Source organism: Enhydra lutris, unplaced genomic scaffold (genome assembly GCF_002288905.1).
Source record: "Enhydra lutris kenyoni isolate GAN:26980312 unplaced genomic scaffold, ASM228890v2 scaffoldscaffold43, whole genome shotgun sequence".
In the NCBI taxonomy this organism is placed as follows: domain Eukaryota; kingdom Metazoa; phylum Chordata; class Mammalia; order Carnivora; family Mustelidae; genus Enhydra; species Enhydra lutris.
In genome coordinates, this window is record NW_019154127.1 from 8,113,358 (window position 1) to 8,130,728 (window position 17,371).

The window sequence follows — 17,371 nt, forward strand, 5'->3', positions numbered from 1 at the left end:
TGTTTTCCTCCTGAATAGAGACAGGCAATATTTTCCTGCTTCTTTGTGTGCGTACTGACTTTTTTTTTTAAAGTAGGCTCCATGCCCAACGTGGGGCTTGAACTCACGGCCCTGAGATTAAGTCGGATGCTCTACGGACAGAGCCAACCAGGCGCACCCTGTGCCTAGTGATTTTTTGATTGGATATGAACATTAGGAGTGCGAGGTAGTTGATTTGTTTTATTTTGTTTTAAAGGGTTTTGTTGTCCTTTAAAAAGTGTTGAATTTTGTCCTGGAAGACTGCACACCATCCTCCTCCTTTGAGGTTTGTTTCAGTGTTTGTCGGGACAGGCCGAAGGCAGCCTTGGTTGTAGGGCCAGGATAGCTCTACTCCTGAGTTGTGAATTTTGGGGGGGTCTGGTTTGAATGTCGGTGTTTTCGGGGGTTTTCTAGGCCTGCTGACTGGAGCGCTTGCTGTCTCCCAGTCCTATGTGAGTTCTAGTCGTTCAGCTCCTCGCTCCTGCCGAGCCTCCCAGACCAGCACCTGGCAGCTGGGCAGCTTAGCATTTGGCCAATGAGCCAAGGGGATTTCTAGGTGCAGATTTAATGGAGCGACCTCTCTGCAAAGCTTCCTTCTTTCTGTGCCCTGCCTCACAAATTCCTGCCAGCTCTTTAGCCTTGAACTCTGGTCCGTGTCTTCCCCACTCAGCAAGACCACTACTGTTGTATTTGGGCTCCCCTTCCCTACAGGTTTGTTCCCTTCTTCTCCGTGATCACAGCTCTGCGCTGCCTGTTGGGTAGTGTCTGAGAACAGTTAATTCGTGTGTCTGACCAGTTTGAGGACTCTTCATGGTGAGTGAGGTAGTTCAGTTACAAGGCACTCAGAAGTGCTCAGAAGTGGAAGTCTGATGTTACAGGCTTTTAAAGATACATTTTTTTTTTAAACCCCATCCCACCGTTACTCTTCATTTAATGTACAAATTTAATTAGGAAGTTTCAGACTGAAAAACCTGAACATTTATTTAGATCTTACATAAGCAGTTTCGTAGTGTTTGTAGATAACTGAATATGCTGTTTTGGCTAGTAGGTTAAAACAGACTGTGTGTGTGTGTGTGTGTGTGTGTGTGTGTGTGTGCACGCGCGCGCGAGCGCACGCACACATTCCATTATGACAAATACTGGCCACTAACTAGAGGATAATAAGAAATCAATTTATTTGTCCTTATCATTAGGTAATTGTCAGAGCCTGAACATAGTTTGACTGTAATCTGTATTTATTTCACACCTCCTGTGGAGCTATGCAGTGTGCTGTGTGCTTGGGATGTAAAACTGAGCAGGAGAAACGGACTGTGGATCCATAGTTCTGGCCCGTGCTATGATTAGACAGCTCTGTAGTTCTGACTCACGTGCCCCTCGGTGTACTTCTTTTACGTTTACCCCCTTTGGCGCTCTCTCTCCCTTTCTCAACCATTTCTTCATATCCTAAATATTCCTGATGGATTCAGTTCATTATTTCATTGAACAAATATTTATTGAATGCAGGCCATGTGCCAGGTACTGTTCTTGGTACTGATTATATCTTGGTGAACCAAACTTTTTTCATGGACTTCTGTTTAGTCACCCTCTTAATCCTGTGCCTGTATTCCCGACACTTCATTTAAAGTGCAGTCGACTGTTCCTTTGACATTTGTCTTCTCCTTCGTTGTGGACATGTCTTGTTGCTAGTGACATGGCACATTTTCCCCACGTAGTCTTGGTTGTCCTCCCTTCCTTCTTAGGGGAGTCTGTCTCAGAAGCTTGGCCTCATAAGAGTTTCCACCTTTTGGATGTTAGTTTTAATTAACTCAAATTATTTTCATTTGTTCTTTAATATTGTTCTTTCTCTTTGAAATCAAGGGTTGATTAAAGTAACCACAAGAACGGTCCTCTCTCCACATATTAATAATAAAAAAAGAAACTTAAGTTAGCTACAGGTGGAGTTACTTGTTGGTCTTACATCAGAGCTAAATTAAATGGCGGTTTTTTTTCATTCCGGGTCTGCTCCCAGGCTTTTCTGTTTGATGTTTGGTCTGTGTCTACCTCTGCCTTTTGAGGCTTGACATCTCCCAGTCTCAGATCTGTTCCTGGAGTGCTTCTCTGTAGAATCACTGCTAATCTCTACTAGTGTTATGGTCTCTAGTTATCACAGGTTTTTGCTGAAACATGTAACCTGGGTGGATGAAAAAGCTACTTCATTTTTTTTTTTTAAAAAGGTTTTATTTATTCGTGAGAGGCAGAGAGAGAGAGGCAGAGGCAGAGGGTGAAGAAAGCTCCCCACTGAGTAAGGAGCTGGATGCAGAACTTGATCCCCGGACCCCAGGATCATGACCTGAGCTGAAGACAAACGTCCGACCATCTGAACCACCCACGCGCACTTGTTTTTTGTTTTTTTTTTAAGTAAGCTATGTACGAACACAATTTTTAGAAATTTTAGAAACATGCTCATGGTAAAAAAAAAAAAAAATGCATATAGTATAGAAAGATAGAAGAACTGGAGCTAGGACCCTCCTTGCATACTTTTCTCCAGCTGTCTTTCACACTATTTTGGTAGCAGTTTAAACTTACTTGGGAACTGGACTCCAAATAATGATTACGAAGATACTTTGGGTTAAATATTATAAGATGATCATTAAATTACAAGACTTGATGTTGGAGCATATATTTTGATACATTCTTGGGCTAAAATCCTAGAGCCAGTTTTTAGTTTAGTTGGACAAGAATTATATCTGGTATGGTGTAGATGTCAGGTTAAACCATATGAACTTGCTGTTTTGTAGGCCAAAGGAGGTCTAATATTAGTTTCCTGCAGTTCAGCCTAATACTTTATTAACATCATAGGATGAACTGAGTCCTTGCTCTTTTTAACATTCGAATTAAAAGGGAAAATGGAAACCTCGGAAAGAATAAAAGCCAAAAGCCGTGGTGATGGGCCTAATTAATAAATCGGGCTGACAGATTCTTGTATTAGTTTGCCTTCTTGGAGTCTTATCATAAAGAGGAATGAATGAATGGATAACTTAAATACTTTTTGGCATTGTGGGAAAAGTTAAACTTGAGTATCTTTCTGGATTTCACACACAGCAGTTTAGCCAAGAGAGGAGACAGCATGTGGCAAATACACCTGTATGCAGCCTGGCAACTGGGAATGTTACTGAGGAGTTGTGATAGATGCTATAGTAAACATCTAAAAGAAAGGCTCTATAAGCAAAAAACAGTAACAGCCCATGTTCAGATGACCTACAGTAACCTTTAAAAAGAACGTTGGGGGCGCCTGAGTGGCTCAGTGGGTTAAGCCTCTGCCTTCGGCTCAGGTCATGATCTCAGGGTCCTGGGATCGAGCCCCACATCAGACTCTCTGCTTGGCAGGGAGCCTGCTTCCCCCCTCTCTCTTGCCTGCCTCTCTGCCTACTTGTGATCTCTGTCTGTCAAATAAATAAATAAAATCTTAAAAAAAAATAAAATAAAAAGAACGTTGGATTTAAAAAGGACGTTGGATTCTTTGTCACCTAGCATACCATCCTTCTGCACAGGAATGTGTATTGGTGTTTTAATAATAATAAGGAAAAATCCAGAATCTAACTAGGAGGGCAAATCTTTTGAGGGGTGGGACTGCCCTGTGGTGTATTGGGTAGTTAGGATTATAGCTTCTGTTTGGATTATCTGCTTCTTGGATTAGTTGGAAAATAGCTTTCTTTTATTAACTTAAGTGATTATATTGTTTTTTAGATGCTGTTCGAAGCAGCATTGGCATCATCTGGTGGTTTGTTAGAAATGTAGACTCTCAAGCCCTATCGTAGATGTACTGAATCAGAATCTGCATTTTTAATGGGATTCCAAAAGCAGTTTGTAAGAGCATTAAAGTTTGTGAGGTACTGTCACAGCCCACGGGCGGCATTGTCACCCTCAGACAGTGCCATAGTAAGCTCTCAGTGCCTATTGAATTTAATGCACATAATTGATTGGAGCTAGGTTCAGAAAATGAAACACATTTTAGGAGGATAGTCATCACAGTAATAATCAAGTAGCAGCTAGCCATTTCTTTGTATTTCTTTCATAGCCGTCTGGATATCACAAAATTTGTCCTTCCATCCCTCCCTCCCTCCTGATGTATCCTTGAGTCTGATTCTACCCATGCTGGATGATTAGTTGATATCTTGTGATTGTGTGTGTGGGGGGGGGGTGTACATACCCAAGTCAACAATAATATACAATAATTAGATTTTGATGAGTCAAAGATAGTGATCTATATGATAATGTATAAGATAACTAAAAAATAATACAATAATTTGCATGTCAGGGAGGTATTGAAATTTCAGTCCAGCAGAAGGTAAGGAAGGAACATAAAACAGTTGGAATAAATAGAAGGGTTATTAGTGTACATTCGTACATTAAATAAACTTACAGTTTTGTATTCTAGTGCACTATACTAGTATAGTTATAGCGTACTTATGTGCACATCTTAGTGTACATTTGTAAATCTAAAAACTTGTAGACTGCAAACTGTTTATATGAGACAAATCTAAACTATGAAGGGAACAGGGAATTGACAGTAAAGGCTGGACAGAAGGCATTCCGCAGAAGGAATAAGAGAACGTGTGGTGTGGCCATCAGACAGGGGAAGTATTATTGGCAATAAATAAGGGCTGTTTATGATGATTAAAGGTTTTATTCATCAGGGAGGTAGAACAACTCTAAATTGATGTAATCCAATAACATGCTTAAACGGAATTTTTTTTTTTTTAAGATTTTATTTATTTATTTGACAGACAGAGATCACAAGTAGGCAGAGAGGCAGGCAGAGAAAGAGGTGGAGGCAGGCTCCCTGCTGAGCAGAGGGATCCCAGAACCCTGGGATCCCAGAACCCTGGGATCATGACCTGAGCTGAAGGCAGAGGCTTAACCCACTGAGCCACCCAGGCGCCCCTTAAACGGAATATTTTTAATAAACCTCTCTTGCTGACTGATAGAATAAGATGAGAGCAGAAATAGAAAACCCTATATAAGAGAGGATACTTAATAATTAGTAAACCATTGATTAAACTGATCACAAGGTAGGAGAAGGCCTCATTAACCAGAGCTGAATTGAAGGGGATATTACTACAATTATACCTACATTGATAGAAAAGCTTAGAGGGTATAATGAAGAGCTTGATGCTAGTGTGTTTCAAATGTAGATGGAGACATACTGTTAGAAAACTACAACTTATCAGAACAGTCACGCTGGGAAATAAAGAATTTGAGTAGTCCTATTAAAGACACCTTTTAATTAATTACTAACTTTGAACTACCCACAAAGAAAACTCCCAAGACCAGATGGTTTTGCCAGTGAATCTATCACAAAAGGATAATCATGACCAGTCTGTGTTCCAGGAAATGCAAGGTTAGTTTAACATTCAAAAATCAGTGTATTTCACCATTAACAGTGTAGATCAGAAAACTGATGTCATCTCAGTGGGTGCAGAAAAAGCATTTAATAAAATGCAGCATCCATTTATGAGGAAAACGTTTTAGCAAACTAGGACTAGAAAGGAACTTGATTCATCTGATAATGGTTATCAATTAAAAACCTGCAGCAACCACAGTACTGGAGAAATGTTGAAAGCTTACTTTCTGGGATTGGGAGTAAGACAGTAGAAAGATAGTGGTACCTGTTTCGCCTCTTCTGATCATCACTATGTTGGAGGGACAACAGCAAGTAGAATAAGGCGAAAGGAAGGAGAAGGATTAGGAGGGAAAAAATAAAACTGTTCAAATGCCCAGTACTGCTAGTAGCTGCCTATTAGATAATGCTGTTAAGTTCATCATTGTAAAAAAAACTCTGTTATTGAACAGTCCACTGTTCAGTTTGATGTATGTAATTGATTGGATCAGTTGCAATCAATTGATTGGACAGTGTGCAATTTCAGCCACAGTGCCAACATAGGTTTGTTTGTTTTCTGATTTTGATGAGCTAATTCTAAATCATACATGGGCATGCAAAGGGCTAAGAATAACCAAACTATTCTTGAGAAAGCACAGAATTCTCTACTGGATGTTAAAACTTGTAAAACTGGTTCTTACACAAAGTTTTAAGAAATCTAGGTAGGCCTGTGTCCAGTAGAACAGCATAAAGAATCTAAAACCAGATCTAAGCACGTACGGGCATGTCATTTATGATAAAGATGGCCTTGTGGAGCAGCAGGGAAAGTTTATCTTTTTAATAATTGGTCCTGAGTAAATCAAATGTCCATTTGGGGTTGGTGGGAGGAATGCAACCTTTCTCTGGCACACATGCATAGAAATCCAATCTAAGAGCATTGTCCATCTAGATGTGAATGGTGAAACTCAACTTGAGAAGATTGCAGAATTTCTTGATGACTTTGGTGTAAGGGAACATTTCTTAAATGGACACCAAAAATATTAATTCTAAAACAAAAGATCAAATTAAGAGCTTGTGCTGATTAAAAAATACCATTAAGAGGGTAATAATGGAAACCACTTACAACCAGTAAAGGGCTCATGCCCAAAATATGTTAACATTCAATGTTTTAGGTTTTAGAAATGTAAAAGAAAACGACTTTCTTGGTAGAAGAGTGGAAAAGCAACCTGAATGGGCATTTCACAGAAGTAGATATTTAACTGGCCTTAAATAAATGAAAAGATGATCATAATCACTGGAAATACAAGTTCAGCTCCTAGTAGAGTACCACTACACACCTCCAGCAATGGCTGAAAATCAGAAAGAATAATGATTCCAAGTGTTAGTGAAGGAAGGGAACAGAGGAGATTTTTCATAAACCGCTAGGGGAAAAACAGAGCAATTTTTAAAACCTGGAAAAACAGCAGAACAGCATCTCTGTGTGTACGAAAAGACAACAAGACTCTTCCTAGTGGCATTTTTTTTTTTTTTTTTAAAGATTTCACTTATTTGACACAGAGAGAGCACAGCAGGGGGAGCAGGAGCCGCAGGCAGAGGGAAAGGGAGAAGCAGAGTTGCTGCTCAGCAGGGAGCCCAATGTAGGACTGGATCCCAGGACCCTGAAATAATGACCTGAGTGGGGAAGGCAGATGCTTCACAGCTAAGTCACCCAGGCGCCCCCGTCCCCCAAGTGGCATTATTTATAATACCTGAAACTGGAAATAACCCAAATGTCAATCAAAAGTCAAAGAGATAAGTAAATCAGAACATCTTTACATAATGGGATACCATAAAGTAATGATAATGAACAAACCACAATTCATAAATGTAACATAAGTGAACTTGTAAAGTTGTAACTAATCTGGTTTGGAGATCAAGATTGTAACTTGGGGGGCTTGGGTATTGATTGAGCGGGTCATGGAGTGGTGTTGGGGGGATTTCTGGCGTGATGGCCATTTTTTTTCCTTGTCACAGGTTCGGTTGATTATAATTATTTAAGCTATATACTAATGATTTTTGTACTTATTTCTATATATTATAAGTAAGTTTAAACATAGTCTATAATAATGACATTGATAATAGAGAAGCTAAATTTTTTTTATTTTTATTTATTTATTTTTTTTTTACAGTACTAGGATTCATGACTTACTTGTGGTATCCTATTTTTAAAAACTTCATAATATACCTAAGGGAATAGGTTAGGATAATAATAGCTCTGCTGCATGGATGGGGAAACCAAGACCTTAAAGTGGTTAATTTGTCATTTAGGGCCTTACTGTTTTTACTGTTTATTTATAAGAGCTATTTATATATCCGAGAACTCAATCTTTTTTATGTATGTTTATATTCCTTCCCAGTTTTTTTGTGATTTTTAACATGCAAATGTAAAGCCTCCGTTTTTCCTCTCTTGACATTTAGGTTTCTTTTTTTTTTTTTTTTTTTTTGCTATTGTAGACAATACCAGAATAAACATTTTTCCCTGTCTTTGTGAGCGTCCTCGATATATCCTTATGATAAAATTTCCAGGTTAAAAAAAAAAAAAAAAGATTTTATTTATTTGAGAGATGAGAGACACAGAGGTAGAGTGAGAGAGAGAAGCAGACTCCCCCGTTGAGCAGAGAGCCCAGTGCTTATCCCAGGACCCTGATACCATGACGTGAGCTGAAGGCAGACACTTAACCCACTGAACCACCCAGGTGTCTCCCCACCCCCAGGGTTTTGTTTTGTTTTTTTAACTGAACACAGTTATTCTATGTAATTAAGTTGACTGTATTTTTTTTAGTATAAGGAATGAAATGTTTAGAAAATTACCCCATCTATCCTGATGGTAACACTGTCCTTTTACTTATTCAGCAAATACTTACTGATCATGTACTGTGGGTCCGTTAGGGAGCTCACTCTGTAATGGAGGGAGACAGAAGCTAAGGTCTGAAGCCAGTGCCAAGGCAGGTTATCGGTACGTTTCAGTAAGGGGGGCAGGACCCGAGATGTGCACTTTGGAAGAGTCACTCTAGTATCTTACTGAAGGAGTCCAGAAATGGGCAAAGATAAAAAGAGCTCTTAGGAATCTCTTTTAGTCCTCTAAGTGAGACTTGAGTTGGTGGAGATGAGAAGTGATTGTATTTGGATGTTCCGCAGGAGGCAGAACCAGCAAGGTGGGGCAGCTGTTTGCGTGAGGTTGGTCTGTGGGGGAAAAGAACTTGCACTCGACTCCGGGAGCCTTGATTCTGCTTGACGGGGAGGAAGGCGGTGTCATTCGCTGTGGTAGAAAATAGAAGTGGAACTTGCATTTTGAGAGAATTGAGCTTTGTCCTCTTCGGTTTGGGGAGTCTGTGTGACATTCCGGTAGAGCTTGTTAGCACCGCAGATGCGGGTGCTCTCTCCGTCGTCCTTCCCATCGCACTGCAGCGGCTGCAGCCGGTATTGGACCATCTGTTAGTTTGCCAGAGCTGTTCTAAGTGTTCTACACATGAAAGCACTTAACCTTCACCACAGGCTTTTGAGGTAGATACTACTATTATTTTTTAGGAAATTAGGTGTGGAAATTATGGTTGGAGGTAGCTGGTTTATTCAGGAAGACAAGCTCGAGAATTCTGGGTCCTCAATTCGTTGACCAGGGTTTGACACTTTGCCTTTGGCTTTAGTCTGTGATTAAAAGTGTGGTTGAATTTAAGAAGAAAGTTCTTTTTTTTTTTTCTTTCTTTTTTAAAGGAAGAATTAACTTTTATTAATTGACTACCGCGTAACTTTGACCAAGTGTTAATTTTCTGTGTCTACAATGAAAATTGTGGCTGTGGTCCCAGCCTGCCTGTGGGGTAATTATCGGCCATTCACGCTTGGGGTGAGCTTACCTGCTCTGGGTGCTCTTAGGACTGTGTCAGAAGAGTTTGGAGGAATCTAGCGTCCTGTGAATTTGTGCCTGTGTGTTGTCTGTTTAACTTTGAATTTCCGGTGTTAGTGGTGAGCACCATGAAGACAGATGTTTCGCTTGGTTTGGGGGATGCTGGAGTATGGATTGCATACACCTGCAGGTACAAAGCAGTATCTGAGCAGTGTCCTTTGCACTGGTTTCTAAGGAGCTGATCCGCTCGAGAGGGCTTTCTCGAGAAATCAGAGATTACTTGTGCAACTTGAACAGTTCTCGCGTGATGAAAAGCTCATACGTGAAAATAAGTATTAAGGGTGGTTATCTTGTTGCTTTACAAAAAGATTTCCTTAAGGTTTTCTCTGACTACAGATTTACAGACACTTGGATCACTATATTTTATGACATTTAACAAAGAACTGTTTTGTCAAGTGCACGTTCTTGTTTGCACTTTGTAGTTTTAAAAGTTTTTAGTATTACCAAACATCCCAAGGTCCTTATGGAAGGAACTATCAGATAGGTCAAAAGATGGAGACCTTAGGATAGAAATACATCCTTTCAACTTCACTTGTTGTCTTCTTGTAGGAGGAGAGACTTCAGCATGCAAACCTTCATCTGTTCGGCTTGCACCGTCATTTTCATTCCATGCTGCTGGCCTTCAGATGGCTGGACAGATGCCCCATTCACATCAGTACAGTGACCGTCGCCAGCCAAACATAAGTGACCAACAGGTTTCTGCCTTATCTTATTCTGACCAGATTCAGCAACCTCTAACTAACCAGGTAAGTTTACGATGTAGCAGAAATGATTTGTTGGTGTGGTGGTTTATTCCTTAACGTGGGACAACAGTAAACAGACAAAAATGATTTAATGGTTTTCAGTTTTACATGCCACATGAGGGATGATAAGTATGCATTCAAAAGTTTGTTGGCTTTTTCTTTTTTCTATGTATCCCACTTAATTAAAAAACACTCATAAACCACAGACACATTCTCTCATTCTGTAATAGGGAGGAGAAAAGTTATTTATTATAATATTTAAATAATTAAATATTAATTAAAATAAACTGAAAGCTTATTTTTATGAAAAGGTGGGTAAGAAAAATAAAGTTAAAGGAAAACAAGTGAGATTCCATTATCACAGACTTACAGAGCTGATTTTAATGCTGTTTAAACTACTTTAGTGCACATTTATCACAGTATGTATGAAACTTCTTAAAATGAAAAAGAATGTAAAGCAAATTAATCTTGCTGGTCATTTTCATATTCAGACTAGAGAGTCAGCCTTTTTTTTTTTTAATGGATAGTTAACAATAAATGTGGAAATCTCTTGCTATACATACATGTGTACGTGTGTGCGTGTGTGTATGTGTGCATTCATAATATTTCCTGAATTAACTGCACTCACTGCATTGCTTTTTGGTTTGGGAGAATTTTTTTTTACTAACTATAGTTGAGGTAAAATTTCTTTCTCCACCAGGATGGAGGGTATGATGAACGCCGACCAAGGATTTTTTTCCGTGCACTTCGGATTTGGGGTTGCCACTGTTTTCTTTAGGTTGTTTAATATATCAAGTGATGATCAAAAATTGGAAAATTTCAATGTATTTTTTATGCTGGATTATTTATAGGGAATGTTCTTTATTTTTAATTCAGTGGCATGTGGCTTTAATAGGCAGTTGGCTGTAGTAAAGTAGCATTATGATGAGGGGCACCCCTTGTATTTATTAAGATTTTGGTCCGCACTTGATCTGGCTTTACATTTATAAAGTGTATGTAGCATGTGAATAACATTCACAGTTAATAGTAAGATGAATTATGACAAGACTTAAGAATTTGTTTTATGTAGTAAATTGAGAAGGTTTATGTTTGAGAATTGGAGCAGTTGAATGTTTAAAGCTGGAAAGTGTGTATATACCAGAAAAAAGTTCTGTGGACATCCAAAAAGTAGTAATAGCACAAGGAATCATTTGTATTGTACAGTTGGCCCTTGAACAACATGGGTTTGAATTGAGCAAACCCACTTACACATGGATTTTTTTTTTTTTTTTTTTTATAAATAGAGTATAGTAATGTAAATATATTTTTCTTCCTTAGGATTTTCTTAGTAATAGGTTCCATTCTCTAGCTTACTTTATGGTTAAGGATAGAGTATATAAAATACAAAGTATGTGTTAATCAGCAGTTCATTGGCAAGGCTCTGGTCAACAGTAGGCTATCAGTAAGTAAGTTTTTGGAGAGATTTTCAGTTGCATGGGGCAGGGGTGGGGGTTGGTATTCCTAACTCCCGCATTGGTCAAGAGTCACCAGTACTTTAAAGAAACAGTATGTTTGGATTCATTTTCTCAGTTCAAAAAACAGCCTCTTAGGCAGGGTACCTGTTTTTAATATTTTACAGCTGAACAGACTGAGCGTCCATCTGTGACTTCTCCAAGTGTTCAAGCAGTAGACTTGGAGGTCCAGCCCAGGTTCTTTTCTTCTTAGACACAGCGCTCTTCTGTTCTGTAGCACCTGGGGCCTGCGGAGTGCTGGAAAACATTGCAGTCCTTTACAGTTACTTTTGTGGTTTTATTATTGTAGTAGGTAATTCAGTTAGCGCAGTACCTGTTTTTAGATACAGCTAACATCTTATTTGTGGGTGATTTTAAGATAAAAAATTCATTTAGTATTTCCATTTTAAGTTATAAAATATTTTTAAAGATTCATATGATACAAAAAGAATGTCTTTTAAGTAACAATATTCAGCCAGATATTTCTGCCAACCCCAGGAATTTCTGAACCTAATGAGGCAGATTAGAAGAGGTTTTTCTTATTACTGAAGTATAAAACACTAAAACTGCATTGATATGGCATGGTCTGGAGGTCCTAAAACACGGGCTCAAGGTCCTGACTCATGATGTGGTTGTGTGAGGTGAGTCAGGTCACATGGGCCCTTCTGTCTGTTCCTTGCAGGTGAGATTGGGACCTTAGACTATAACCCCCTAAACCTAAGCTTCTCTAAACTTAAGTCTAGCTGTAAACTTCTATAATTTTATTACTTGATTTCAGTGGTTTCTTAATAGTCATCCTATCAGTATGTTTTTCTCCCCAAAAGATTTATTGAACAAATAATCGAAATGAGCGAACTTTAACATTTTATTTCTGGTTATATGAGTGCTGTGTCTTATATAAGTTTTTAAACCCAGTTTTGTTCAAAAGATAAATTTAGGAAGCAGGAGAAATGTAGTAGAAGGAATCGTAGAAAAGTATGCTTGATGTTAGGAATGCTCGGTCCTTTTGCGCCATGGGCATTTGCACAGTACCTTCCATAGTTCGTAGACTCTCCCGGGACTCTGGATGTGTGCTACCTGTGGCTTTCAGCTGTAGCGGTCACTCTCAGAATAGCAAGGAAAGCAAAATATAGTGCTTCTAATTCTTCATTATATATGAAAATACGAGATGAATATAACTAAAATGGATAGAGTAGGTATTATTAAGCTGAAAGACAGGTTTTAAATAAATTCCTGAAGCGTACACTCTGGAATCCTTACAGGAAAAAAACACAGAGATTGTTTAAGCTCTTGTAACTTTTCTTAAGCGGGGTATGCAAACTGTGCTTTTCTTCACTCTGTGATCTGTGTTTTCACTCAGCAAGGTCCAAGAATGGTGAGCACTGGGAATGTGGGTTTTTCTAGTTCCGGAGCCAGATAGCTCCTGTTGCCTCTAAAAACTAGAGGCAACAGGAGGATAGCTCATCAACTGGCCATTTTGCTGTGAGGACAGGTGGGGAGGCTGAGGTATGGGAACAGCCTGATGAGCTCCTTCCTGGGTTCTCTGAACACCACGGGTTTTCTTCTGACTGTGGAAGGGAAGAAGGGAGCTTGCTCTGTTCCTCTGCCTTCTCCTGGCTTTCTGATGAGAAGTATCGGGAAAGGGAGAAAGCCTCAGATTCTTCGGGGCCAGCCTTGAGTCTAGTGTAGGTTTGTACCTGAGTGTTTGGAAATGTTATTTCCTAATTGTGTGTACAGCAGCACAGTATCGAAACACAGATTTGGCTACCTAACATGAAATCGCAATGAAAGTTAGTGAAGGGAGTGTTACTTAGTGTGTAGAGTTGAGTTTGCTCTTGCCATATAGTTTGGGCACTTGGGTCTATACAAGGTGCCATTTTGAAGCAATGAAATGTAGTCTGGTATGAAGGCCGATTGTGAGTAGAATGTATCTGGCTTATATATACAGATTCTTCTGAGGTAGTAATTTCTCTTGCAAGAAGTATGTAAGAAAAGTAAGGTGTTTAGAATTAGCTCATCAGTTGGGCCTCATAGGCAGAGTTGGCCAACTTCAGAAGAGGTTTAGTGATATTTTATGAAATGCCAGGCACACAGCACAGACTCGTATTGAGTGCAGGAAAACCATCGTTACTCAGTCAGAATTAGTTCCTATCCAGTTTCTTGTATGTCTGTATATTCAAAATTGGTGTCTTGATTGTGTGATTTTTGTGTTTTGAGTGAGCATAATTATTCCTGGAAAGATGTAGTCACTGGTTCTGTTTTTCAGATGTTTAAATATCAGTGGAATTGTAGATGGGCAAGTTAAAAACTCAAAACACATTTGAAGTTTTGTATATGACTTATTTTTAATAAAGTGAATTTTTAATACATTCATATGCTTATTTTGTTGGTGTTTGTTAAAGATAACTCAATTTTGTTGTCCTACAAGTAGCCTAAAAATGACTCGATCAAAAGAGTAGAATTGAAGCCTAGATGTGACCAGGACCTCTTGTCCTGTATTATGGTTCAGAGCCTGGGACTTGGCAGGGTCTTGGATTCCATCTTACCTGTGCCCTCTGAGCTGCGGGACTTTGGGCAAGCAGCTCACATCAGACACTTGGGTTCTCCATTTGTAAGCTGGTGACAAGAAATCAACTCATTCTCAGGAGATTGTTGAGAGGATTATGTGAAAGATGCAAAAATATGTATGCTCCTGACAGAGTGCGTTGCAAATACCTGCTACTCTTATTTTATTATTAACTACTTCAGTAATTCGTTTGTTTCTAACAGTTACACCTTCCATCAACTTTTCTTACAGTGATAACATAATATCTCACTGGTTGGGGTTCTGTGAGACCCTCATTGTGGGGTGTGGCTGCATTCCAGCACTCCCAAGAAGGGGCTTGTTGGAATAAATTCCCTGCATTAAAAATTAAAAAAGGAAATTTGTGAAGGGAAACCTTTTCCATTATTTTAAATGCTTATAGCATTCATTCACATAAAGATAATTGACATGCTTATTACCAATATTGTTTATTCATTAAATTACATCTCTAAGGAAAAGTATAAGAATAAAATATCCTGTGAACCTCACTGTACATACTGTTTATATTCAGCAAAATGCAACAGTATATATTTGAAAAATTCAGCAATTCAAGTTTTCTTACTAATTGCTGCTCTCTTTTCAGACAAATAGTTTCACCCATTGAAAATTTTTATCCCCTTAAACCTTATTTGGAACCTTAAAGAGGAGAGGATCATAGGAAAAGATAATTAATAACTTACTATAGTAATTCAGTAAATTTACCATCTGGATAACAGCCTTTTAGACTTTGAGTATAGAGGCAGAGGAAACTAATGTTAATATTGGTTTCAGAGAATGTGCACCTGGGAAACTGCTCTACGGTCACTCCCAACTTTTCATACCAAGGGGATGGAGATTCTTTCCTGTTATGTCCACTTTCACCCTACAGCGCAACTCTCTTTTTTGTTAGTGTGGGTTAAGTTGGTTAATTATCCCAAGACTCCAAACATTTCTGTGAGGCCTTGGTATGATGCATTTGCTGTCTCAGCCCCTCAGATTGACCTGAGCATCCTTGGAGAGGGGCTCTGCTAGAGGCTTTTTTGGCTCAGTAGATTTTAACTGGCTTCAGTGTCTGTGGGAGCTGGATAGGAACCCAGATGGCTAGTGTTGGTGACTATAGGTACCTTGATAGAATTAATTGGTTTTGAGGATCTGTTGACGCCTGTTGGGAACTCTTTACTGGTGGAGGAGTGGGGTATGGACAGTAGTCTAGGATCATGGACATGCTAGTCACAGCATTCCTGGTATGTGTATGGAGGGTGTCCCTGCTCCATCCCCCGTCTAGCAGGAAGCTCACGGTTGAACTCTTGACGACCTATTAGATGACGAAGGACATGCAGTTTAGGATTGGTGGGGGGGGGAATTGTTAATGGAATGTGGTTGAAATTCATTTTTAAAAGAGTTCCATGAGCTTTAAGGTGTTCTCTGGAACTTACCTGTGGTCAGCTCCTAGTGTAATTGTAAGTAGAGATTTTGGTATAATGGATTCATTTGTTTATTCCACAAATATTTATTAAATATCTATGTGCCCACCACTGTTTTAGGCAAAGGGAATACAATACTGAACAAAGGAATCCTTGACCTCACCGAGTTTTTCCTGTAGTGGAAGGAGAAGGAGAATAGCCTAAACCAGTAAATGAGTAAATACAGTATATCAGGTGGTGCTAGGTGCTAAGGGGGAATGAGAATGTGGAGGGTAAGGTCAGGCATGTTACCGTGGAGAGCATGATTTCCTCAGTTGTGTTAAAGAAACAAGTTGCAGGGGCTCCTGGGTAGCTCAGTTGGTTGTGTCTGACTCTTGATCTCAGGAGTGGAGCAGTGCCGTGCTCCGTCCCTGCACCGTGGCCTCCTTGCTTTGCTTCGTGGTGCCAAGTCGGGCCTGAAATCCTGTCCTAGGAAGCTGCATGTTGGGTTTCTCTGTTGTCAAGCAGGTTGGACTTTAGGAATAATTCAGAAGTTATTCCTTGTATGGTGGAGAAGCCCTCTTTGGGCAGCATCCTGTGTGTCTCCTGGCCCCCGCCATGTCTGTGATCGTACTGTTTAATCTGAGGAACAAGTTCGAAAGCCTTGGGCAGCTGGCACATTATCTTCTCATTTCATTGATTTGTTCCAGTGGTTTCTTCACTGGAATCATGTTGAAAGAGATAACTGAGAGAGAATGTATAATGTTCTAATGTAGATATCTTTTTTTTTTTTTTTAATACATACATACAGGTTACAGAAGAGAGGGGATTTGCACCAGTGAAGTATAGTTAAAGTGCTAGTCTTTTCTGTCTATTTAAGGTGATGCCTGATATTGTCATGTTACAGAGGCGGATGCCCCAAAGCTTCCGTGATCCAGCAACTGCTCCTCTGAGAAAACTTTCTGTTGACTTGATCAAAACATATAAGCATATTAATGAGGTAAGACCATTGATTTAACAGCATATCTTGCAATAGAGCAGGAAAGAAACGTTATTTTGTGGCCCTTTTAAACATAGTAAATTTTATTCCCGGTGATTGTAATATTGATGATTATTGGTAAGTTAAAGATTTATAGATAATATAATTACATTGTAGAAGAAAAATCTATTAACAGAGACTGCCAAAAATTAAGATATTTGGGGATAACTTCTCCCTTTTTTCAAAGTTGTTTTTAATATATGATAAGATATTAATTCTGTAATAACTCTTCTCCAAAACAAGAAAGAAGAAAGGAAGGGAATAAGGACACTGTAAAATTATGTATATGTTAGAATTTTGCTTAAATTTTATATATCTCTTTCTGTTTTTGCCATGGATATCAGGAAGCTCAGAGATCTATTTATACCCAGTTAAGAGGCATTTGTCCTAATTTATTTGATATATATATATATATATTTCTATGGTTTTAAATTGTCTTTTAAATTTTTATGTGTGTTATTCTGTTGTAAGATATTTAAAAACCTTTTTGGTGAATGTAAATAGATTTAAAAAAACCCCACTTAGCACTTTGAATTACTCCTATTCCAACTTGGCTCTTCACTTGCATAAATTTTTTTCTGGTGTCTTAGACCTTTGACTTGATTGCCATTTGCTTCTAGCCTCAGCTCTAGCTTTGTAATTAATTATGAAATGAGCTTTTCTGGAGAAGAGTAGACGTGCCTGTGCTTCCTTTCCGCTTCATGGGAGCCCTATGTCCTGTCACACTAAAAGGTTATGCTCTAGCAGCTCTAGAGCTGTTTAACTAAAAGGATGTTCTTACGTATGTGTAAATTTTACTGCACTTTGATGCCATTT

The 17,371-nt window shown here is 38.9% G+C and overlaps 1 protein-coding gene across 4 annotated transcripts in view; it reads left to right on the forward strand.

The window, feature by feature from the left end:
- Positions 1–17,371, forward strand: part of LOC111155683 (dual specificity tyrosine phosphorylation regulated kinase 1A) — a 146,408-nt gene that overhangs the window by 95,588 nt on the left and 33,449 nt on the right. For 2 of the 4 annotated variants that reach the window (XM_022515978.1, XM_022515979.1), the window contains exons 1-2: positions 9,863–10,063; positions 16,397–16,516. In XM_022515978.1, the coding sequence (XP_022371686.1) occupies positions 9,944–10,063; positions 16,397–16,516 (240 nt within the window). In that variant the 5' untranslated portion in view covers positions 9,863–9,943. Of the gene's footprint in view, positions 1–9,862; positions 10,064–16,396; positions 16,517–17,371 lie in introns of those variants that run through there. The other 2 variants (XM_022515976.1, XM_022515977.1) reach the window with 2 other exon arrangements.